The 27,500-nt window shown below is 37.9% G+C and overlaps 1 protein-coding gene across 1 annotated transcript in view; it reads left to right on the top strand.

Annotated features, from left to right (window-relative positions):
• Positions 1–27,500, top strand: part of TRPM8 (transient receptor potential cation channel subfamily M member 8) — an 820,991-nt gene that overhangs the window by 139,636 nt on the left and 653,855 nt on the right. Inside the window, 1 exon segment of the mRNA XM_044060289.1 lies at positions 11,488–11,555. Within this exon segment, the coding sequence (XP_043916224.1) occupies positions 11,488–11,555 (68 nt within the window).

Here is a 27,500-nt window from a genome sequence, read left to right as displayed (position 1 = left end):
CATACTAGAGGGATAACTAATGTGATGCTAACCTCTATGTATAATTCCAAAGTTGTGTGCAGTTGACAGTTATTTATATGCACTCCGTGTACGTTACTTCCACCTGTGTACTGTTTCTATGTATGGGCACCCATGTGTGGCATGTCTAGCTTTCTGATGGTGACAGATATTGACATCTGGGCAGTCAGTATGTACAACTGCTGACGTGGATTAGCTGAGAAGCAGTGTGGTTGGCACTGCAGTTGTTGGAATATGGCCCTGTTGACCACTGTACTGTACCTAGGCCACTGAGACACAACCATCCAAGCCCACATGCTGACTACTTCCAGGCAATATTAAACACACAACAAACTTACCACACTGACCCCTGCATATTGTACACATGCAACAATGTAGACTGAGGCAGCTCTGGCAATCTGTGCTCCAGTGATATTACTCCTCAAACTTACATGTTGCTGCATTTCTACATGGGATTGTGCGGGGGGTGCACACCTGCAGACTTTAAACATTTGCAATGACTGTACTGGTATTTCAGTTATTCTGTTGGCTTCCATTTCATATTGTATTGTGACCTATCATGCAGAAATGAGGCATATCAGTACAGTACCCATGTTACATTTTAATGGCATTAATTTCAGTTTCAGACTTCTTAACCTTCAGAACTAACATGTAACTGCCAGACCTGTTGTGGTATGTCTGTGTAGGTCTGGAGGGGGGCTGTTCACCATTGTCATCATTTGGGGGTCTTAGACCAGCCTTTCTTTATGGTCATCTACACCTGTCCTGCTGGGTGAGGCTGTTAGTGGGTATGTGACCCTCACTGACATCCATGTGTGTGACCTGTTGACACCCACAGTTATTTGGGCCATCACATGTACTGTGGTGGGGGTTGTCACCTTGTGTAGTACTGCCTAGTATGTTGACACCAGTATTTGTTATGGATTTCCTGCTGTCCCATATTGCTGTCAGCTGTCTGCTGCTATCCCATTCAGCCACCCAATTCCCTTGCATGCTTGCATCCATATCACACATACAGCTATCAGAACATACTACTCCATTCAGTAATTGATAGGAAGGATGACTTACCTTGTTGCTGGGCCAGTGCTGGAGAGCTGACTATCTCAGATGCACATAGTACACTCCCTGTAGGTAGTGTCATGTTTGGCATCACTTTTACTGTATGTGTGAGTCGGAGAGAGGTATCAGTCCCTGGATCCCTACAGTGCCAGTGTGTGTGCAATGAGATGCTGAGTCCCTCTGTACCTGTGCTGGCATTGACAATGATGGGGGGCTGTGTGGCCCTGCTCCATGCTGTTCCTGCTGCAGCTGTTTCCGCAGGATCATATTGTGTAGCATGGCACATACTTTGAACATTTGTGTACATGTAGCTGGAGAGTACTGCAAGGCTTCACCGGATATGTCAAGGCAGTGGAACCATAACTTGAGCATCCCAAACACATATTGTACAATGATCCTGGTTTGTGCATGTGGCTCATTATGGTGTTCTTGTTCAGGTGTGTGTGCATTTCTGATGGGTGTCATCAGCCACGGCTCCAGTGCATAGCCTGCATCCCCTACTAGATGGCCATATGGGATGTCCCCCCTGGCAAACTCCTGATACAGCTGTGAGCAATGCCAGATGTGGGAGTCATGATAGCTTCAAGGGGTTTCAGCACACACGTTCATGATAATGCCCTGGGCATCGCACACTACCTGGCAGTTGATGTATGAGAAGCCCTTGTGGTTTATAGGTTCATAGGTTCATAGGTTGGTACTGGGCTATCTGCCCGAAGGCATATATTAGCCCAGCCACGTTGTGCGGTATTCACCGCCCCTTTAGTAGTTCCCTGGACCCTTGTACTAGCAGCTAGTACCCTTGGCCACTATCCAGTAGTGCTGTTGGTGTGATCCCCGGTGTGAACTTTCTGTTACCCATCCACTCATCAAGGTTCCTCTTGAAGAGTGATAGTGAGGGGCTCTGTCTTATGTAGATCGGGACCCTGTTCCATAGTAAGGGAAGTCTCTGCAAAGGGAATCTATCCCTCCAGCATGTTCTATTCATTGTTGTGTTGAGGTTTATATCCCTAGAGCGTGTAGCTCGAGTAGATTTGGTTTTGCTAAGATGGAGCATGTTCAACAATTCTGGGTTGGACATGGCTCTGTACGTTAGACAGAGATCGCCTCTGAGAAAGCGGTATGCAACAGAGAAAAGTCTTAGCTTTTTCAATCGTGCTGCATAGGGCAACTGTTTGAGGCCAGTAATCCTCTTGGTTAGGTACCTTTGTGGTCTCTCCAGCTGCTGGAGATGTCTAGCCAGGTACATTCCAAATGGTGCATTGTACTCAATAATGGGTCTGATGAGGGAAGAGTAGAGGGGCACCATTGCATCCTTAGATCTTGATGCGAACCCTTTCGTGATCAGATGGGGCACATAGAAGGATTTTCTAACCACTTTGGCAACATGGTTATCAAAGGAAAGCTGACTATCTACTTGGGTCCCTAGATCCCTTATTTCTTCTTCAGATTTCAGGGGATTACCTCCTATGTTGTAGTTTGCGGGTACTCTGTTTTTTCCAAAGGGATTACTACGCATTTTTGCATTTAGCTTGAGACCATGGCTTTGACACCATACATCAGTCTCATTTAGGCCCTTCTGGAGGATCTCCATGTTGGCCGGAGACTCTATTATAGCACCCAGTTTGCAGTCGCCCGCAAACTTAGTCAGCCACAGCCCTTCCATGCTTGCCTGTACTTCTGAGAAGTATATGCCAAACAGGAGGGGCCCCAGGACAGAGCCCTGAGGCACACCACTCGTTACTGGTCTGGATTCGGACATAGATCCCGCTACTCTTATTTTATGGGATCTGTCTGAGAGTCAGTTTGCGATCCATCTTGTGACGTAAGGGTTTATGCCCAGGCTGGTGAGCTTATCAATAATACCTGAATGGAGAATGGTGTCAAATGCTTTAGCAAGGTCAAGGTAAGCCATGTGTACCTCCTTTCCCTTATCTATAACCTGAGTAACTGTCTCAAAGAAATCCACCAGGTTCAGGAGGCATGATCTGCCCTTGACGAAGCCGAACTGTGTGGGGTCCAGTGACTGGAGGTTCCCAATCTCTCCATTTATTTATGAGTTCCATAATGATTTGCTCCATAGCCTTACAGATCAGACTGGTCAGGCTTATTGGTCGGTAGTTCCCAGGGTCAGTTGTGGCCCCACCCTTGCGTAGCGGGACCACCATTGCTGTGTGCCATTCTATGGGCACATATCCTGTGGAGAGGCTGAGACTGAACAGGGTATTAAGATGCGGGGTTAATTCCTTTTGGAGCTCACGTACAGCCTGGGACACCATCTGGTCGCATGGAGGCAGTATTTTTAGCTTTAGATAGAGCCTTGTTAACCAACTTATCAGTAATAATTGGACTTACACAATCCCCTAGAATGGTAATAGGCCCTGTAGGTGGTGTGTGTGTGTGGGGGGGGGGGGGGGGGGAATTTGCATTGAACCTGTCAGCCAAGATGTTGGCAATGTCAGAAGGGTCAGTGTATTTTGTTCCATTTTGTACTAGCTCAGAACAGACCTGAGCATTGCCATTTAGGTTTTTGACGTAGCCATAGAAGGCCTTATGGTTATCCTTGGCATCCTTGGCAACTTTCCTTTCAAAATTAGCTTTAGTTGACTTGATGAGGGCCCTCAATTTCTTACTAATGCTGATCAGGGATGATTTTTCTACTTGAGATTTGGCCTTTTTTTGTATAAGTCTCCTCCTTTTATTGTAAAGTTTGCTTATGGCCGGGGTCCACCAGACTGGTTTCTTCTTGCTTGAGGAAGGAGTCTTGGTTTTATTTGGGATAGCACGGTCCTTGCAGTCTTGAAGATGCATATAGAGTGCCTTGGTGTATGATTCCACAATTCCACATCCTGGATATCATTATCCTGCAAGGGAATAGTGAAGCTTTCCAATTCGGATGCAAGTAGTTTGAAGTTTGCTTTGGAAAGGTTTTTGACTATGGTTTCTTTGATTGGGGGAGGTGGAGGAGTGAGGATGTCCAGGGTTACCAGTTTGTGGTCGGATCTGACCAAGGAGGGGGTGATAACGGGTGTGGTACAATGGGCGCCCATATTTGTGATGATTAAATCCAATATGTTGTCCCCTCTAGTGGGGGAACATACTAGTTGTTCAAGGGCACTTGAATTTATAAATTCTATGAATTGCTGAGCATAGGAGTTGGAATATTGGTAGTTCGCCCAGTCTATACCAGGGCAGTTGAAATCACTCATGATTATGGTGTTGGGTAGGACCTTTATATTTTCCAATGTCTCAAGGAATGCAGAGTGAGCATCTTGGGACATGGTGGGCAATCTATAACCGGCTATGACTTGAAATGTGGTTTTGCCTGCTGATAGTTGCACATGGATGATCTCTGGGGCATCATGCTGCGCTACTAACCTGGAGATATGGGTATCCTTGATGAATATGGATACACCTCTGCCCTTTGTACTGCAATCCAGTAACTGAGGCCGGAAGGTATGATATGAATTGTAACCTGGCAGTGCTGGGGTGCTCTCTTGAGCCTTGAACCAGGTTTCCGTCACTGCACAAACATTGATTTTCTCCATGCTGAGGAGAGCCTTGAGTGTGTGCATTTTGAGGTTGAGACTTCTGGCGTTGAGTAGCATTACCCTTAGTTTTTGGTTACCTGTGCTGGTTACATTGGTTGGTTTGTCCTTTGAGCCTACCATTATGTAGACCCTACCCAGCTCACCGGGTGGTGCTTTGATGTGGATGTGTGTGCAGTCTATAGTACCAACTACCTCATGGTATTCTGCTATATGGTGGAAGAGATGCATACTTCTGGTCAACTCCTCACGGCTGATGGGGAAATATATGTGCTCATTGGCATGTGGTATTATGGCATCCAGGAACTGGTGGAATATCCTGGATGCTGATGCCTGTGAAACCCCCATGATATCCCCAGTTGGTCTTTGGAAGGTACCTGTGGCTAATATTCTTAAGCCTACACATAAATTGGTATCCACTGGGATGGATTCCCCTCTGTTAGTTCTGTGTGTGAGGTGTGGCCAGCACAGCTCAATTTGCTGTAGAATGTCCCTGTCCACTCTATAGTGGTCCACTATCTCCAGCTCATGTAGGCCCTGGTAGAGTACCCTGGGTCTGTACACACTTCTCCTCCTCCTCACTTTGGGTTGGTTGTCAGCATTCTCCTCCTCACCACCCTCAGTCTCTAGCACATATTGATAGAGTAAAGCAGCAGCAGCCTCTAACATTTTTAGTTAGTTTTGCCAGTTAAAAATACCCTACCAGTGGTGTAGAGCTTGTAGGAATAACCACTCTATAGGGTTTTTGCATAGTTTATAGTAGTGTACTAGGCTGCTGCATGTGTAATTGGCTGATTCTGATACATTCCACCTGCCAACTATGCTAGTTCTCCTTGATTGCCTTCCTACTGCTGTTTCCCCTTCCCAGTTCCTCCCTATTTAAGCCCTGAGGTACGTCGCGCATACCCAGTGCTGAAATGTAAACAGTGCTGCCATTTCCTCTTTTTTTCTTTTTTTGTTTATGTTTAAAACCCAGTGCGTGGTGAGCACACCCATTTAGGCTATGTACACACTGCTCAGGCACATCTGACACACACCCTTCCTTAGCTGTACTTAGCTAAGGGCAAACACAGGCCACAGAGCTCCAATGAGCTTACAGCAAGTGTGACACACCCTCTTATGAAGTCATTCAGCTCTTAGACTTGCACTGTTGTATTGCTGCACCTACACTGTTAGGTACAAGATGACACTTCGAAGAAATATGTGATTCAGTATAACTTCCCTCGTTTGCATATCCCAGTCTGTAGGTTGTTAGTTACTGCAGTAAAATGAACCCTTTCCCCTTGAAAACCAGTGCTTCCTGGTATTGTTTACATTCTGCATGCCATTGACTATAATGGCAAAATGCAGAATTAACTTAAAATTGAGTTTTCACATTTTCTTTTATTTTTGGCACAATCCTGGGATCGGACAAAAAAAAGTTTTAATTTTCATAATAATTAATCAATTTTTAATGCCAATGGCCTTATATTTGGCCACTGGCAGGTCTAATGTACATAATACATGGTTTTTCATGAGCTGTCATGCCTCCATTTTGTCAGTTGCAGAAATGTACTCGGTTATTTTCTGAATACGTTTCTGCACTGACACTGTTCTAGCATGGAGACCTGGCAGCTTGGTGAATTGCTAAATCACCTCATTTGCATGGTTTTCACCAGCAAATGAGGTGATCTGCGTGCCGCACGGTTTTCCATGCTAGAACAGTGTAGAGCCACTCGTGCACGTGAAAATGACACTATCCTGAATCGCTCTGCGGTCATTTTTCATGCAGGAGCTCTTACACTGTTCTTGCATGGAAAATCGACTTTCCTGAATCCTGGGGGATATCTTTTCCTCCTTTTAATTCCACAGCTTCTTCTGCATTAAAATTCCTTTCTTGAAAGACAGTCTTTCTTAGTGGTTTTTACTTCAGTCAGGAGAATTTCTGAGTTGCATTCCAATCAATTGATTCACCTTTTATGTGATCTTTCACAAAGACAGTGTTTCCTTATGCACTTATCATTTCTTTATGCTTAATGCTGCTACAGAATTTAATCTCAGCAAATGTACACACTTTCCAGTTTTCTTTCCCTACTACTCTACCACCATAGAGATTATCATATTCACTGAATGTATAAAGTTTGAACTGAAATTTAATTTCTATAAATCTAGAGCTATAATAATGATTCACAGTTCTTTATCTTTTTCTTTAATAAATACTTGAAAGTAAATAATGGCTTACAGAGTGCATGCAGTTTTGCTATGACAAGTACAATAAGCTTCTTGTTTCAAATCTAAAGGTTCATTCTATGAGACAATACAGTACTTCATAGATTTATTCTGGAAAGCACCTCAGAATAATATGTGTGCAGAAGCTGCCTAGACTTCTTTGAATACCTTCTCAAGGCCCTATAAGCTGGATGTGATATTCACATTCACATCTTCTTTGGATCCACAGTTATAAAGGAACAGCAAAAAGGATAAAATCCAAAAAACAACACCAAGACGAAAATGCAGGCGGATCGAAAATAATTATTTACAATGTCCGCAACTTGGGCTGGCTCCAAAACAGTTCAATAGCTACATAGCAGTATAAACAATTAATTTTATTCCAAAGTTACAACACAAAACCCACGATGAAAGTCACAATATAATTAAGTTAAGCGCTTTCTCCTGGGACCAATCCCTGGCTTCCTCAGAACCTTTGAAAGGAAGCAACAGTGTGCTTAAATACCACCACATAACAACATGCGACTTCCTAAACAATAAATCTTAAAACCATCCAAATACTTTAAAAACAATGTCAAAAAATATTCAAATATATGTTAAACAAACCATGTTGTAAAACGTGTCATTAACGTAATGTTAATGTTTTCTAAATCGTATTGTAAAAAAATATATGTAAATAACTGTGACTGTTGAAAATAAAACTGAAAATGTATAATCAACAGTTGAATATAATCAGACAGTTAAAATACATAAAAGTACATAAAAGAGACCTGGAACCACCTCTTATAATAAATTAATATACGAAACCGGACAAAGGGGGGGTGTAGTTTTGATGTACAAAAATTATTATGAGATTTACTTGCACAACATATTACAAGATACGGACCAATACGAATCAGTCTCATGTAATGAAATTAATGTAGCTTATGCTAAAATAAAATATTATTTATATGATCATTTGCTACAAGGTATCATTAACGAAAAAATGTATAATTTTTTGATGGTGGACAGGCCGAAAATACCTACTATCTTTGGCATACCCAAGACACATAAGGGTATTGAGAACATGAAATTTAGGCCTGCTGTTGCGGGGGCGGGTGGGATGACCGAACCTTTAGCAATATTTATAGACGCTACTATTAAGAATTTTGTGAATTCCATACAACATATTTGTAAAGACTCTTGGGAATTTTTGAGGAAGATCAACAAAAGGTTGTTTCACAGAGAATTATTGATGGTCACGGCGGATGTTATAGAACTTTTTCCAAGTATTCCTCACATAGAAGGGATGGAATGGTTTTCCAACATTTTGGTTGGTGAGTCGGGTTTGGATAATAAATCTATCAATCTAGTGTTAGAATTTACTGAGACAGTCCTTAAAAATAATTTTTATATTTTAATGGGGAATATTATCATCAAAGAAAGGGTGTAGCCATGGGGGCCTCATGTGCCCCCCTTTATGCTAATTGCGTACTATATTATTGGGAAAAACGATTTATTTTTTAAACAAATTGGAAAAATTATATAGTACAGTACACTAGATTTTTAGATGACATTTGTTTGTTATGGAAGGGAACAAAGGAAGAATTGGAAAACTTCTTTGTTTATATTAATCAAACAACAGACTTTTTAAAGTTCACCATTAATGTTGGAGAGGACAGGTTAGATTATTTGGACATTACTTTATACAAAGACATGATAAACAATTGTTTCCAATCCAAAATGTTTCGTAAAAAGACCTTTTCCAACATGTACTTGCACTTTGATAGTGGTCATCCGTTGTACCAAAAAAAAGGAATTGTAAAGGGGCAGATAATAAGGACCTCTAGAATGACAAGTTGCTCTGAGGAATTCATGGAAGAAGTGGCTTTTATTAAAAATGTATTTTTGGAAAGGAGTTATCCGGGAGAACTTATTGATCAACTAGTTAAAGAGGTAATTGAGAACAGGGAAAATAAATATTATCCAATTATTGGGAAAGGGGACAGCACTTTTGAGATAGGTAATCCCAAGAAGGACTACAAGACAGGAGCTTTTGTTCACACTTACACTGAGTCATCAAATGAGACTGAGTCTGTTATTAAAAAATATTGGCATGTATTACGAGCAAATGAGGAAATATCGGAATACATTCCCCTTCAACCTAGTTTTGTTAGAAAAAGGGATTTGAACCTCAAAGATTACTTGGAGAGAGGTAATAGGGAGGGGACATGGAGTAATATTAAGAAGAAAGGCACCTTCAGCTGCGGGTCCTGTCACCAATGTTCCTTTATGTTTAACAAGACTTCCTTATTTATTCCTTCCAGAAAGTTTCACATTAAACCCTCCCAATATTTTAATTGTAAATCAAATAGGGTGGTTTATTTAGGAATGTGTGTCATATGTTTTAGTTTTTATATTGGGAAGACGGAAAGGCATTTAAACAGGAGAGTCTATGAACATCTATATGATGTTAAAAAAAGAAAAGAGACTAATGCCTTTTTTAAACATTCCCTGGTATGTCCTAATATGATGCTGAAGTTTTTTGTGTTGGAGCAAGTGGATGTTGACCCCAGGGGAGGGAGTTGGGAGACCAAATTAGAATATAGGGAGTTGCTATGGCAATTGAAGTTGAATACGGGTCGAACCCTGGAGTTAAATGATAATATCAGCATCAGTAGTGTGCTCAAATTAAGATCTGCGAGGTTGTAGCTTTTGCGACAACCTCTTTAGTTTTGTTTTTGTTTTAACTTAGTTTTTAAATCTTGTTTTTAATATAAAGGATGTATGATTATAGGTTTGGTTAAGTAATAGTTTAATAATTATTTAACCATTTAACTCTAATGAAGTGCATTTTATAAGAAATGTATTAATTATTGGAATATTTTGTACTGAATAAGAACATTTTTAATTTATTATAAGAGGTGTTCCAGGTCTCTGTTATGTATTTTTATGTATTTTAACTGTCTGATTATATTCAACTGTTGATTATACATTTTCAGTTTTATTTTCAACAGTCACAGTTATTTACATATATTTTTTTACAATATGATTTAGATAACATTAACATTACGTTAATGACATGTTTTACAACATGGTTTGCTTAACATATATTTCAATATTTTTTGACATTGTTTTTAAAGTATTTGGATGGTTTTAAGATTTATTGTTTAGGGAGTCACATGTTGTTACGTGGTGGTATTTAAGCACACTGTTGCTTCCTTTCAAAGGTTCTGAGGAAGCCTGGGATTGGTCCCAGGAGAAAGCTCTTAACTTAATTATATTGTGACTTTCATCATGGGTTTTGTGTTGTAACTTTGGAATAAAATTAATTGTTTACACTGCTACGTGGCTATTGAACTGTTTTGGAGCCAGCCCAAGTTGCGGACATTGTAAATAATTATTTTGGATCCACCTGCATTTTCGTCTTGGTGTTGTTTTTACCACAGTTATAAAGGGTGTAAGTGGGATGTTGGCATAATGGTTAAGGTGTTTACCTTACAGAAAGGTGCAGGTGTTTGATTCTCATGTGGGGTAATTGGCTAGGCTTAAAATGGCCTGCAGGGGCAGTTAGCCTAGTACCAATCGATGAGCCTATGAGTCGATAAAATGGACTGTCTAGAAGGATTAGCTTGGCGCTTTGTTAGTTAGGATACACCTTCTCATACCAGGTATGAAAACTGTATACTTACCATAATGATGAGTTATTTATTTTATTTCGGTTTGACAGGATAAGTGGTCTGGTTGGCACACCCTTTTTGTCCAAGACCCATACCAGTTGGCACAATATAAAATGCTACAGTAATGCATAGAAAATAAGTATTATAACAATACACAGACAAAGGTATTGCAAGAAAGTAAAATAAAACCTTTGAAGAGCTTTTACAGTTAAGTACACGTTATAGTCATTCAACAGTTAATATGTTATAAATTTACACGTAATAGGTTTGATACAAACATGAGGTACAAAGACTCGCCATTTTCTTGAAAACAAGACCTGGATAAACAGGTGCATCCTTGGTAATACAGGACTCCTCCCTTCTCTCACCTATCATGCTCTAATATTAAGCTGTTCTTTGTTTCATATGGCTCACAATGGATGTGGAGAAGAATGGCACTATGATAGATTCTGGAAGAGAGGGAGGAACCAAGGTTACCTGGGAAAGTGTATGTGCAGATTTGCCATATTACCTGTTAGGTTAAGTCTTGCAGATGTTATCAAGAATGGACCAATTCATCCTAATCTGTCATTATGGTAAGTACTTAATGTTCATTTATGCATAACAGCTGAAGGTGCCTTTCTTCTTAATATTACTCCATGTCCCCTCCCTATTAATTTGCCCTGTGGAAGAAAACAGTTTGCCCATGTTCATTGTGTAAACAAACATCATGAAGTAACTAATTTGTTATGAGAGATGTCATTTTTTAGACTTACCATGAAAGAAAGACATAGAACATGTGTGTGTGTGTGTGTGTGTGTGTGTGTGTGTGTGTGTGTGTGTGTGTGTGTGTGTGTGTGGGTGTGTGGGTGTGTGTGTGTGTGGGTGTGTGTGAGTGTATGTGTGCGCGCGCATGTTTGCATACATGTGCAGTTACAATCAATGAATGCCTATATGAATGCTTAGAATGACGTTGATGTATTTATATGTTAAATCTCTTTTTCTTACATTATTTACAGATTCAGATTATGGTGGAAAGATTCCAATTATCTGTTTTGTTCAAACTGGAGGTAAAGAAACTTTAAAAGTAAGTAACTCGTGCTTAATGCTACATGGATGTTTTTCCTCTTTTTGGATGCATTAACAGTAAAATGAAAAGAAAATGCATGAGGCATAAAGTGTAGACAGGAAATAAACATTAGGCCCGATTTCAAAAGAGATGGTCTTAGTCTAAGTCAGTTACTTCAGTGTAAGTGCCATATATAATGCAGACTAACACGGAAGTAAGTAATTTACAACAAGAGCTAGCCTTTTGGAATTGGGGTACGGTTACACTGGAGTAGGTCACTAATGCTAAGGGGAAGTCTTTTGGAATTGGGCCTATTATTTCAGTTATCACCTAACACCAGCAAAGATACTGATAAACCTCAGACCTTAGTAGTAAAAAAAGTAAACATTTAATTTTTTCTGAATAAAACTTTGGGCCATATTCCAAAAGAGTTGCTGTCAGGGCATTTCCACCCCAATTCTGAAAGACTTGCTCTCAATAAGTGACTTAGTTTGGTGTAAGGCCGATCTACAAAAATGCTTGCACCATGAGCCAAAATCCAAAACACCTGCTCTCAGTGTAAGAAGTTACTTACACTGTGAGCATGTGTTTTGGAAATCAGGCCCTTTGTCACTTAAGTTTTGATTAGCAGTTACGTAATATTATCTTGGAACATCAAACAGATATTTATTTTCAATATTTGTTTGTACTGAATTATATAGTTTTATTTAATTTGTTGACCAGGGTACAGCACTGATCTCCATGGACCTTTTTCAGACTCAGCCTGGGAGTGCTGCTGATGAAGTGACTTACTCAGAATCATGCAGTTAGGCACTAGGGGCTCAGGGAATCAAACCCTGAACCATTGGATTCTTTGATGGATATGAACACAGCTGTCTTCCATGCTTTCTGGCAATTTTATTTTCTTTTGCTACAAATCATATACATTCATCTCTGATTTCAGAAAGTGTGTACAGTGAGATTTGGTGCTGCACTCCTGAGCTCTCTCTCTCTCACTCTGTTATGTGCCACCTCCAGTTCATAGAGTAACTCCCATGGACTGCTACCACTAACTGCAGAGTTGTCAAGGCAAAGGGAAAACAGAGGTAGGCGGCCATGTCTTTCTTCCATATCACACATGCACACACTCACATCTACAGGCAATTCAGACTCTGATCCACCTTATAGCATGCTTTTGTAATGTGTAAGGAAGCCAAAACACCCTGAGGAAACCCACATGAACACAGAGGTCATGCAAACTCAACACAAAAGGCACCCTAGCCAAGAACCAAATCAGAGATACTCTTGCCCTATTAATGAGATATTAAAGTAAGGTTTCATCTGGTTCAGCTGGTTCAAGTTATGATTAATATTAAAGACCCCAAAGTACATGCTTATGATGGACACGCATGTTTTTATTTAAAATTTCTAAAACTGAAATTCATGACATTGAGAATTTAATGAAGATACATAATAAAACAAAACAAACAAAAATAATTTATCAGAATCCTTAACACAACCATATATAACAATATGCAGTTATATAGCATCTTAAATATAATATTTAAATAATTTTATTACTTTTAAAAAACTGAAAAAGAAAAAAATATATAATGGTTCAGAATCCTTAAACACAATTATAGCAAGAATTCATACACTAATTTTATATAGCATCATAAATGTAACAAATCAAATGGAACATAAAATAAATTGTGCCATTCTTTCCAATTAGTGGTGCAACCCTGCATTCTTTAAACATAGCACTAGCATCTTTTTATTGGATACAACATCAAAAGGACAAAAAAAAAAAAAAAGAAAAAAAACATTATCCATATTTGGAAGAAATTGTATGGTAGAATTTGTAGTACTGATTGCAATTACTGTATAAGATGATAATGCAATCATTTTTTACAAAAACTCATTTGACTAACTATTGAACTAATAAATAACAGTTTATTTATTCATTTGCGTTTGTTTACCAAGAAAGTCTGACTGGGCCAGTGGAGGCCTGGGGAGAAAAGCTTCACAGAAACATAAGGAAAATAGAATAATTAGTACAATAGTATACATATAGTAAGATGCAGAATAACAATTTACTGTATGTACATTTTATTTTATTTATTTTGAATTTATTAAAAAGGGTAGAGCACTGATGCCACTGGATCTATTTTCATATCAGCTTGGGGGTAAACACAAGAGATGCATGGCATTATAATTAGAGTGATGGATAAAATGCATTATATACATGTTCTTCATAAGAATAACATTTATTCTGTATAAAATCCTTCATTTATTCAATTGATGCTGTATGATTATTATACATTTCCAAAACTGGTGTTACTTTTGGTGAGAATTTGTCATTTTTTTCTGCTGATTTATTTTTCCATTTTATTATTCCAATTTCTTTATCATGGACTGCCTGAAGGAGCAATAGAAATTCTGCAAATTTGGGTTTGGTTTCTTTTTAACCAGTTTTTTATTGGTTTTCTTGCTGCAGCTAATGTTGTCCAAAAAGGGAATAATTATTATAATTTACACCTGCTGGTACTGGAATTTTATATAAAATCTTTTTTTTTTTTGTAAATTTAAAATTGTTTGTTCATAATGCTTGACGAAATGCTCATATTTGCTTTTCTGCATTCAACAAAAATATGCTCCCAATCTGGATCTATATTTTTACATCTTCAGCATACACAACTGCTTTTATTTTTCTGATTATATCTATTGTATGTGGTTTATAAAATACACTATTTAAGAATTTACATGTATATTTTCTCCAAATTAAGTCCATTAAGTCCATTAACAATGGACAGCTCAGTAGTGCAGCAGTAGCATTGTCACCTCCCAGCAAGAGGTTCTCCAGTTTGATTCTCAGCTGGTGTGCCTTCTGTGTGGAGTCTGTATATTCTCCCTGCATTTGTGTGGGTTTTCTCCAAGTACTCCAGTTTCCTCCCATGTTACAAGACATGCATCTAGGGCATTTTTCCCCAGGCCTCCACTGAAAATTGGCTTCATTCCAAGTCGGACTTTCCTGGTAAACAAATGTTATAAATAAATTAAAGTTGCAATGCACTTAATATATCTTTACATTAATGTTCTTTTTTCTTTTAAAAGCTCTAACTCCTTTATCTCATATCTCATTAATAACATTATAAATACTGAGACATACTGATTTTAAATCACATTTGTTTTTAAACAGTAATTCAGTATGTATTTGTCAACTGCTAATGAAATAAACCAATACATGCAGTTCATAATACATTGTTTCTCAGACTATACCTCTTGTGTATAAATTTAGGTTATAGATTTTATCCAAGCTTATTTCTGTTTTTCGTTAAACATGCTCCACATATCCAGAAAGGTGCTAGCCATTTTGTAATAATTGCATGTGAGAGTAGTTCTACTGATATTTAATATGGAAGCATGGTATGATATTCAAGAATAAGAAAGAATAAAAAGGGTCCAGAGACAGTTAACAAAGGACAACTGGGGTATGAGAAAGATAGATAAGCTGTATCAAAATATTTGTATATTTTTATATTAAATATTTTATATATTTTTCCTAGGACAAAACAATGGTTGACCCCATATGGAATTTGCTCTTTTCCCCACTGTAGTGTGATCTTGGAGTTGGTATATTTAGTTAGGGGGGATGTGGGGGGAGCAACCCCCACATTGGGGTGTGTGAGGGTTGCAGCACCCACCTGGGTAGGGTTTAAGTTTTATGTTTTTTTTCCATGGTCACTAGGGTGGCCTACTGTTGTTTTGCCCTAGGGAAAATTTGATGAAAAGTTTGTTCGCCTATTTGTGAGTTTGATTAAAAGGTATTCAATGAAAAGGTGCTCAACAATGTGAGATTCAATTAAGTGGTACAGACTGATTGAATTTACTAGCTTCCCAGCTGGGGACATATAAAGAAAGCATGCATGTTTTAAATGTATTGTTTTATGATTGAAAGTTAATACTTCCTCTATATTTTTTTTAGATAGTTCCATCATCTATAAAAGTAGGATCAAGCCTGGCAGGCATTAGGACTGCTCAGCAAGTAAAAAATTATTGAAAAGTACCCTCTCCCTTTCCCACAATGAAGTACAATGCCATGCTTTTCCTGAACTTCATTGATATACTCATGTTTAGGTGAGGAAATGTCTTCTGGTTGTCTTTTGATCATTTCCCAGAAAAATTATATTTTTGAGACTGAAAAGATTTTAGATTTGTTTCACTTTCTTTTACCTTGGCTTTATACTTTTTGAAACCTTTTTCCAGTTTCTGGAATTTTTCCAGTTTTTTTAATGTGCTTTTCAGGAAATTATTTTCCTGTTTTGAACAGTTTTTATGAGTAAAAAGATTTTAGATGTGGTAACTTTCTTTTACTTCTGTTTTATGCTTTTTGAAACCTTTTTCCATTTTTTAGGATTTTTCCCTTTTTTTGGAATGTGCTTTTCAAGAAACTCCTTTACTGTTTTGAGCTTAGGCCTACTCAAACTGTTAAAATGGAATGCTCATTCTATTGCTTTGCTTGTGGCAGGAAACTTTCTCTTCATGGCAAACACACCATTTGCTTATGCTGCCTTAGAAATTCAGGTTACATACACATATATGATATTAACCAAGAATTCTAAAATCCACATTACAAAGCAGAACAAAATAGAAGTTTAACTGATCAACCTTTATCAGCCTAATACACCAGGAAAACTTTTTTTTTTTCCTTTTTCTTCTTCTTCTGTTTCCCTCTAAGGGAAAGAAAATCAAAATATTTATCAGGTTCATTATCCTGCCCAAAGACAATCAAGCCTCTTCCTAATAACTTAGTTAGCCGGGTCTCTCCTATCTAGTTCAGGAATTATGAGTGAACCAGTGCAAAACACTTTGCCAAATTTTCTAATACCTCACATGAAACTGCATAGATAACTCCATTAGTTGTACTGGCAAAACTGTCTCTTTTATCTGAAACATGGTTGGACAGGAGTATTTCCCTCTGCCCCAAGATGCTCAAAGTCTCCTGTGCCCATAGCTGCCCCATCCTCTGCTCTCCCTGACATTCATTATGATGGATTGGCAGAGGTCCTTTTAAAGACTCAGATGAGGCACTCTGGTACCCTTTCCCTTAGACCATCAATTAGAAGTATAGAATTTCTAGCAATATTTTATGTCATCCAAGGAAGCTTTGTTACAACAATTTCTGCACATATTACATGCCAGTAAAATGCTAAACTCAAACCTAATGATTTCAGTCCTTATGTTGGGGTCTGTATCAATACCAAACATCTGCAGTATCAGTTTTGCAACATATGGATTTGCATAATTGTTTCTGACATTGGGTATTACCCTGATGTGAGTTCTGTTGATGCCATCACTCCTGGTACCAGTATAGTATTCTCTCTGCTGATACCAGGTAATGTCTATATTGGCTCTTTTGGAGTTGATGTCAGACCTAATATTCCTGGTCTTGTGTTTTTCAATGCTGAGTTTCTCAGCATTTTTTAAACAAGAAATATCTTTATTAAATTATCAATTATGATACAGGCAGCCATACATTTATATAAATGAAAACAAACCATATTAACATATTTTTGGTTGCAAACATTATACATCACTTATAAGCTTTGATGCAACTTATTAACTCATCAGAATTGAACAAGGAAGCATCTTACAGTAGTTCCTCTTGACAACACATATTTCAATCTCAATGTCAGCTGCTCCTCTGTCAAAATGTTCTATCCTGATGTCTTAGTTCTGTGACCTGTTCAACATCATCTGGTCCGAAAGGGTGTAGTCACTCTTATGTCTGCCATTGAGATGCTGACAATGAGGTTGAGGCTGACTCTCTAGCATATCCCCAGATGACCCTCACCCCTGATTGGAGACTACTTAGAAATAATGTGACAGAAAGGGGGTACACACCTGACCCGGAATCCACCCTGCAGAGTAGACTTTAGAAGGCCTATGGGTCTATCCAGAAATCCAACTAGGTAGTATCTCCTTTATTTCACATCTTCAACAATACCACCAAGGTGGTTTGGAAGAACTATGACACAGTGGTCTTAGTCCCTAAGAAAGCTGTTCACAGCTTTCACCCCCCAAGAAAAGGGGTAAATGTGACCAGATACTCACAAGATTGATACCCCGTGTCTATGCAGCAGCCCTTAAAAAGGTTTTGTCTTCCCTTAGCACTGTTGTTCATCCCACATGTAAGGAATCCAGAGAAATGGACAGTCTAATGAAGGGGGTGTACATATCTATATGGGCATGTTTGTCACCTTTACTTATATAATGCATATGGTGGCTTTTGACTATGACATCACTGATGAAATGCATAATACAACAAAGGGTTACTGGATCAGCCCATGAAGGAAAAACTTCTCTTAATATGACCAGCCTGATGATTCAAGTTTCTTATAATTCAGAACCATGATATCTAGTATTACTACATGCTGGTTAACAAGCACATAGCAGCAGTCTTGAAAACTTGCTGAAATGCCCTACTCTGGAGGCAGATGGGAGTTCAACGCAAAAGACAGGTGGATAAGGACACATATGTTCAAAGAATGCAGGATTCTTTTTAAAAGTGAACCCTTTTCACCATCTATTCACTTGAACTCACTCCATCAGAAAGTCTTTACAAATAGGGAGATGGTCAGCCTTCTTGCAAATAGACTCATATAAGAATCACGACCAGATTGGAAATGGCTCGGATTTTATTTCAGGGTTTTTTTTGTGCTAAAAATGCTAAAGATTTCAACCTAAATACTTTTATCTCCAAAGAAACGTTTTGCATGATCCTGGTGCATTAAGTCCTTCCATATATTTCGAAAGGAAAATAGAGGTGGACATTCACAGTGCCTAGACAGCTATAAATTTACACAGACTGCAGAGATGAAAATCCTGAACATATGTAAACAATCCTATCTTGGTTTGTGATTTACTGTGGAGTTGACTGGTAAGAGAAGTTTTATTGAATTTATATTGTATTTGTTATCACCGTTTTTCACTGTTTGTAGGTAGGAAGGGACTGCTTGTTAAAAAGATTTACTTGAATATTTTGTTGTTTTACCTTTAATTTCACTGTTGGTTGTTAGAAAGGGTCAGATTTTAAACAGGCAATCGCTAGCTACCCCCATGTGGCCTAGACAGCCATAAATTTACACAGACTGCAGAGAGGAAAATCCTGAGCATATCTAAACAATCTTATCTTGGTTTGCGATTTATTTATCTTTGCTGTTAAAAAGAAGTGTGACTCCAAGCAATAGTGAATTGCAACTTTTGTCTGAATTGTAGAACTTGTATGGTCAGAACAACTTTACTGTACTTAACGTTAGTATTTAGTTGTATATTGCTTGTATGATTTTTTTGTCATAGAAGTTGATTTAAGTTCTCTTTGAATTCTGCAGTCACTGATTTTGGTTATTCTTTTCTTTTACAATATTTTATTCATTTGAAGCTGAATATGGATTCCTTAAATGAGTATGCAATTAACAATTTGCTAATGCACAAATATCTTGTACAGTGTAATACATGCATATTTAAAGGTAACAGCTGATAACACTGGTGATCTGTGTTCCTTATGTCTAAAGTTAGATGATTTGCTTACCATTGTTAGCAGTAAATCTAGATTTAATGCTGATGATTGCACTTGTGCAACTGGCATGGCTTGGAGAACTGTTGTTTTATATATTAATGACTGGACTGATGAACCAAATAATTTTAGGCATAGAACAAATAGAACATATTTAGGAAATGATGCATCTATTTTCTGCAAAGATCATTCAACCCCTATGAAACAAGATGATGCCCTGACAACTTTGGAATTCTGGATGCAAATATTCAGCAATCAGAGGATCCAGTTTGTTTAGAAGGAAACAAAAAAGAAGATAGAAAGGATTAAGTTCACAACAAATAACAAGGAAGAAAAAGAAACTGACTAATGACTGTAAAGGAATGAGAATATGTAGCAAAAAGGACACTGCTTTGTTATTTCACACACAGGATACAGGGAATGATGATACTGTTCTATCAGAAAACCTTCAGTCTACAGAAAAAGGCATAATTTTTGCAATGGAGAAGGCAGAAAAAAGGGGCAATGGGCAGGTGAAAAGGAAGAAATCCAAACTGAATGTGGAAGCTGTGGATTTACAATACCAGCAAGATGAGAATTTAATACACAATGAAAACAGTGGGATTAATAAGACTAATGGTGATGAAGATCTAGCTTTCATAACAATTGATAGAGCAGATATTACTGTATTAGAAGCTGAAAATTATTCATAGCTGGCCAGCAAATATATTCTTGTAATGGTAGATTCAATTACTATAGGAACTGATACTTATATTTGCAGAGATGATAATGAACATCAAAAAGTGTTATGCTTGCCAGTAGCAAAAATACAAGATGTGAGATAGGCCTTGGAATGCCTTAATGTAAGGAGATATGGCTCTGGTTTTATTCATGTTGGTACAAATGATGTCACCCACAAGGATTTTCTGACTCAGTAGGGAACTGGCAGCCCTCTTAGACAGTATAGCTTAAACTGGTGTTAAAATGTATTTTTCACAGATCACCTATAGAAAGGATAGTCAGGTCACTGTGAATGAAAAGACATTTTGGGTAAATACCTACATGGAAAAAATGTCCTGTTTTAAAAAATGGAAATATGTAGAGCATCTGAGTCTAATTTTGGGCGCACATGGGTTCAGACAGGATGGTGTATATTTGTCTAGATCAGGGAAGAGAATTTTTGCAGCAGATATTTTACAATATTTGACAACTGCGAGGCAGGATTTCTGCCAGGTTAAAAATTTAACAGTTCACAGATAGCAACATTTGATGCATATCTGATGGTTGTTAATGCTAGGAGCATTAATAATAAAGTTTTTTTTTTATTGGAAAATTTGCTATGTTACCACAAGATTGATGTTGTTATTGTTTGTGAAACATGGTTAAAGGACAATGACTGGAAGCCAGTTCTGTTAGGGTGTAAATGTTTTACTGTAACAGACATTCTAACAAAAAATCAGGTGGAGGTGTTATGATAGGGATTAAAGATAGCTATGAGACCTGTGATGAGTGGATGGGAAATAGGAAATACACCCCGGGGATCACTGCTGGACAGTGGCACAGGAAAATAACTTTCTTGGGTGTCGTAAGCTATGGTACCTTGCTGGCTAGGCTTACGTAGGCCCTTCGGCCGATAGCCTACTACCTACCTATGAACCTATGATTATTACTTGCTCAGTGATAACACCAATACTATAGACAGTGTAACTGTGACAATAAAGAGAACACTGGAACATATAACAATTGTTGGAGTGTTTAGACCACCAAAGTCAAGACTAGATGACCTAGAGGAATTCATACATTTCTTGCATGAAACACAGGAGGGAAGAATAATATTAGCTGGGGACTTAAATTTACTGGAAACAGACTGAAATGCTATTGATTCAACAACCATAGTAAGGAAATTATTCACAGTGTCTATTCAGGAACAACAATTGCTTCAGATTGTAAAAGAAACCTACCAGGGAACAGAACATACTAGACATTGTGTTCCCAAAGAAATTACTGTAACTTCAAGTCAAGTTTTACCACCACTGATGTGCAGTGATCATGGGGTTATAAAGGTTAATTTGTTGCTAGATAATTCTGCCAAACTGAAATCTAAGCCAATGCACAGAAGGTTAATTACAGATTATATGGAAACAAAACAGTCACTGTGTATAATTAACTGGAGTGAGGTGTTCAGTGGAAAAACTGCAGATAGAATGTGGAACGTTTTGAAAGAGAAATTGTTTGAGTGCAAAACTCAAAAAATGTTTAAAATCAGGATCTAGGCATACAACATCAGGGAGATATATCTCCATAAGAACAAGATATCTGATTAAGGTGACACACAAAAAAATATAAGAAATAGAAGAGAGGTCAAACTACAACTTTGAAAACTGAAATAAACAAGCTGGACAAACAGATTAAGCATAGCGTGAGACAAGAACAAGAAATATTTGAAAAAAATTTATATAAAGATAGTGAGCATAATAGGAAACCTTTTTATAGATACACAAGATATGGAAGGAGTAAAGACACACAAACTGATAAACTGCGTGCAGATTCTAAAATTTATTCCCAGACACAACAGATTATAGATATATTTAAAAAATCTTGTGCAAAACAGTTTGGCTCCACAAAAGGTGATAAGTTGTCTTAGTGACATCCAGGTAACCCCAGATACTGGAATCAAATTCAAATATATTGAAAAAGAACTGCGCAAACTAGAGCCAAACAAAGCACAGGGAGGAAATGGAATTAGTGACAATGACCTGAGAACACTTCAGGAAGAACTTACAGAACCATTATATCTATTATTCACTAGGTCATATAAATATGGAGAGATTCCTCAAGACTGGAGACATGCACTTATTAAACCTATCTTTAAGGGAAAGGGGAGTAGGACAAACCCAGAGACATACAGATCCTTAAGTCTACTTTCATGTTGTAGAAAAATAATGGAGAAGGTAATGTTGGATAAGTTATTGTCAGAAATTGATAGGTTGAGAGTTGAGACTTGAAACCATATATCAGCATGCATATATTGAAAACAGATCTATTACCACCTGTACCATGATGTTCTATAACAATGTAATAACAGCTATGAATGAAAAATTGTGTTGTGATGTAATTTATATAGATTTAACTTCAACATTTGACACAAAACACTGATCAATAAATTAGTACAACTAGGTATTGATATACTCTTGATAAGATGGATAGTTGCATGGCTTACAAATAGGACATGGCAAGCATCATACAGCAACTGGACAGGTGATATCCTTGGTTACAGTCAGGGTGTCCCACAGTGCTCTGTCCTAGGCTCTTACTTGTTTAGATTGTACCTTTCAGACCTAACCTTTTCATCTGAGGTGTTCTACAGTCTATATGCAGACAACCTGAAATTGGATAAACTGATTACATGTGTTACAGATAAGACATGTCTGCAAAATAACTTGACTAAATTGACCATGTGGGCACAGGAGAATAATATGCTGATAAATACATCAAAAACTAAGCATATGAGATATGGGAGACATACATTGAAAGGTGACTATTTAATACATCACACAGTGATTGAAACTGTAGACTCATTTAAGGACCTGGGTATATGGGTAGATTCAGCTATGAGTTTTTCTAATCATATCAACCAATTGGTTAATGATAGTTATAGAACTATAGGTTGTATAAAAATATTTATAAAGTCTAGGAAATCAAAAATAATGAAGTCATTGTTTGTTAGTTACATTAGATCCAAATGTGAGTATGGAATAACAATATGGAAACCCTAGTAAGAAAACAAGCATGAGTGAACTGGAACAAGTACAGGGGGAAATATACTAAGGGCATCAATGGATATAAAATTTAAGTTATTATGAAAGACTAACATATCGGAACTTGTACAGTGTCTCTTACAGATATCTAAGCGGAGATCTTATTCAGGTATATAGGGCATTTAGAGACAACTACTTCTGGGAAAGTTTGGGTTATCTAAAAGTACTAGAGAATCATCAGATAACCTATGTAGAAGATTCTATAGGAATGAGAAGTGTACTAATTGGTTCTCTGACAGAGTAGCTGATGCATGGAACAGACTACCAAATTACATTAAAGCAAGTACTAGCTTAGATATTTTTCAGAACAGGCTGGACACTTATTATGGGAACAAGTGTTTTGGTATATTTGGCAAGCTAGAAGGGCATTTATGTCAGTGCTTGAAATATTTTATGTACGTTTTATGTATATATCTCCACATTAAGAAAGCCAAGAAGTCAAGAAGCTATCTCTGCTTCCAAGAAGCAGCCAGTCATTACTATTTTTGATTACTTCCATTCAGACTAACTTCAAGCCCCAGTGTATTTATTAAATACATGTCCATAAAAACGGTTCATCAGAGCCTGCAGGGACACAAGATGTTCTATAATTTATATGACTGTTGCCTACTTCTACATTTTAGGTTTTGACCATAGCAAAGGAGTCGTTAATAAGAATGTTCTACTGTCTTGATATTACAATGAACCTTGCAAAGTCACAGACCATACTGTACCACTGTTCATATTCATTAACTACAGTTTGGAGACTGTTCTTTGCAAGGCACACCTTGCAGTAGGGGTTACTATGCGTTCAATCCAAATTCTCCATCACAACAAACTACAGCAGTAACTCAGGTCTTATCTGTCTTAAGACTCTGTGTCTTATGTCAGCAGTCATCCAGAAAGTGCCCAATGCCAGACTCTGGCAGAGGGTGCCCTGCTTGAACATTCTGGGCACAACAGTTCTAGATATCAATCATATGTTACACCAAACACAACTTTCTAGGTGCTACAATGGACACTTGGAGTCCAAGGATCCGAGATATCATACCTTATGTCACACTAAACTCAAATTGCCAGACCATGAAAGCACTAACGTAAGATGATTGCGCTCAAAAGCTTGCCTCATGGAGTCCATTTTATTATCCACTACCATGCTAGCAGTCTGCTTGGGGGGGGGGGGGGTTGCTATAAGGGCTAGATGATTCAATGTGCCTGGATGTTTATTAATTTACCCCCTGCACCTCAGCATTCTGAAGATTGTTGATTCTGAGCTGTGTTATTCCTCATCTAACAACATCTAACAGCCATTTCTAGTTAACATGCTGGCTTATAATGATCTTCTCTGATATCAATTACAGTTTGTAAAGTGCCCTTTTCTATTATACCACTTGTATGGGACTCTATACTGCCACAGGACTTGTATTTCATGTTACAAAAACTTATTTTACCACCCCTCTACCTCTGAATTTGCAGCTCCTCCTGATTTGAAACAATTTTTTAGATGACATTACTTCTCCTGGTAGTTACCTTGACCAGGAAAATCTCAAAGTTGCACCCACTTTCTGTCCGTCCCTCATATCTGATCTGTGTAAATCCCCCATTTATGTCAAAAGGTTCTGTAAAGACTGTCTCATCCAGTCAACTGATCTTCCAATATTCTTTCCAGAATATATAATTGAGAGAGCATCTCCTCCGCTCTATGGACATACACTATCAGTTATGATTTTACATTGATAGGAAGTAGGCTATTATTAAAGATAGCCATTAATTTGCCTCCTTTTCCAGAGGTAAGCATCAATATTTTTTTTTAAATCTAACTTTGTTATTGTGTGTGTGTGTGTGTGTGTGTGTGTGTGTGTGTGTGTGTGTGTGTGTGTATGCGAAGCAATAATTTGAAAGCCAGTTAACTATGGATAATGGGCACTGAAGACACTAAGTTCACTGCAAGAGTGGTGAGGAAAGGAGCCTGGGGTGCTAGGCCAAAGTAATCATTGCACAATCATGTACTAGGTGTGGATGCTTGGAGCCCATACTCAGGGCAGATGTACACGATCAGGATATGTTCTTGAGAAAATGTTGTGTTTGGTGATTTGGTCAGGAAATCAGATTTGTTTGTATCTTTTCTACTTTAAGCTGATGTGTGGCAGTGGTTGTCTCAAAGAACCATCCCTATGGGGACCGTCAGACCTATTTGTGGGTAGTGGAGTAGGTCCATGGACCACAGCCTCTGTCCTTCACATATCCACGGTGACATTTGGTTGGCAGTAGTGGGATTCAAACTGTTCTTAACTTTTATATGGATCAATTTTGCTACAGCCTGTATAGTACTCAGTTTTAATTCTCAGGTGTTAATAAAATTGTATATGTAGAAATTTTAGTCCTTAATCTGTAACCCTTCAATAACAGAGCTGGATATACACCTGTACCTCACAGTGAAATATTTCTATATTTCAGTAAAGCTAATTGTGAGTACAAGTAACAGTTGCTGTTAACATTGTATGATTTTTTAAAGTGTATTGTTCTCTCAACTTAATCGTTAGACTGTGGACAGTTGGGACTAGAGGTCATATGTTTAAAATCTCATTGTTCTGAAATGTGTGAATACTGTAGTCCGTTATCATAGGTTCAAAGGTAAGTACTAGGTTATCTGCCCTTGCAGGCCATTTTAAACCTAGACAATATCACTTTTTGTCTTCAAATTAACCTATCTCATTTGGTCAGAGATTGACTTTACCCATCCCATGGTTGATAATTATATAGTACCCCTAATGAAATTAACTGTGATCATACTGTAAGTAATTTGAGATGACCCGTGCATGAGATAAACCATTTAGGAGCTACCTCTGTCCTTTATTAGTACAGTGGGCAGTCTTGGGGTAAATTTTCTGTTTCCCATCCATATATCCAAGTTGCGCTTGAATATAGACAGGGATGAAATTTGTTTTAAGTAGAGGGGGATATCTGTTCTTGAGCTGCAGTATCTTCTGTGAGATATACCTGTCCCTACAAACCTTTCTCTTGATGTTGTAGAAAAGGTTTAGATCCCTAGACCGAGTATTTCTGATGACATTTGACTTGCTGAATGGGATGAAATTTGTTTTAAGTGGATACTGAGTATTTCTGATGACATTGCTGATGGGCAAGGATGAAATTTGTTTTAAGTGGATGGGGAATCTGTTCTAGAGCAGCAGTATCTTCTGCGAGATATACCTGTCCCTTCAAGCCTTTCTCTTGATGTTGTAGAAGAGTTTTAGATCCCTAGGCTGAGTATTTCTGATGATATTTGACTTGCTGATGTGCAGTAAATCAATCTGTATTGGGTCAGAGAATGCCTTGTATAGAAGGACTTTTTACAACAATAGAGACATGTTGGTCAAAAGTTAGGTCACTGTACACATAAGTTCCCACAGCCAGAACAACTGGTTCAGCTGTTACGGTCATTTTGTTAATATGGTAGGTCCCTCGGATAGATAACTTCACAAAGGATACAATAATGCATTTTTTGGCATTTCGTTGCAGTCTATGACTTTGACACCAGTTATTTATTTGAGACAAACCTTCCTGTAGGATAGCTAAGTCATTTGGAGATTCAATGACTGTTCCTAGCTTGCAGTCCTCTGCAGACATAGTCAGCCAGAGCCCTTTGGTATTGGCTTTTACTTCAGAAAAATGAATGCCAAACAGGAAAGATCAATGCAAAGAACTGTGGAAGACTTCACTAGTGACTGGTCTCTTTGTGGAGGCAACTTCTCTTATTTTGATTATCTACGGCCTATCTGTGAACCAGTTGGCAATTCAGTGGGTGACATAGAGGCTTATTCCCATTGTATTTAGATTTTTTACTATGCTTGAGTGGGAAATTGTGCCAAAACCTTTGGCCAGATCATGGTATGTGGTGTGTATGGTTTTGCCTTCATCCACTGCTTTACTGACCTTTTCAAAAAATTCACCAGGTAAGCATTCCCTGCCCTTGATGAATCCAAACTGAGATATGTCTAGTGTTTGGAGGTTCCTTATGTCCTGATTGATTAATTCAATGAGAACTCTTTTCCATGGCTTTGTATATGAGGCTGGTCAGACTTATGGGTCTGTAATTACCTGGGTCAATGGAAGTTCCTCACTTATGAAGAGGAATGACTATGGCTGTTCTCCATTCACTTGGTACAAAACCTGTGAGAATGAACAGTGTAGTTAGGATATTGTCAGGACCCGTCAATGCTGCTCTAACTAGCACTTTTAGGACTTGGTCTTCTGTGATAGCTTGAGGAGAGCTAATTTCAGGTATATCTTTTGAGAAAGACAGAGAAGAGAGTGGTAAATTTAGAGCTAAATTTATTGGCAAGTAGGTTAGCTATATCTTCAGCCTCAGTGTAGGTAACACCGTTCACAATCAGCTCACTGCATTGTTGCATTGTGTTTTTGAGATTACAAACATGAAAATGCATTGTGACAGTCTTTGGTTTAGGTAGCTATTTTAGCATCAGGACCTGAGTTGTTTGTTTATTTCAGTAACAAGGTTTCTAACATTCTGGGAATTACTTTTCCTACTTTTATTCAAAATTCATTTCATTTTACGATAAGGCTTGTTGATATTATGGTTCTACTACGAGGATTTTCAATTATTGTGAA

The sequence above is a fragment of the Protopterus annectens genome, chromosome 2.part0, assembly GCF_019279795.1.
Source record: "Protopterus annectens isolate FY-2018-M chromosome 2.part0, PAN1.0, whole genome shotgun sequence".
Taxonomy (NCBI): Eukaryota; Metazoa; Chordata; order Ceratodontiformes; family Protopteridae; genus Protopterus; species Protopterus annectens.
This window is presented reverse-complemented; position numbering and strand designations above follow the sequence as displayed.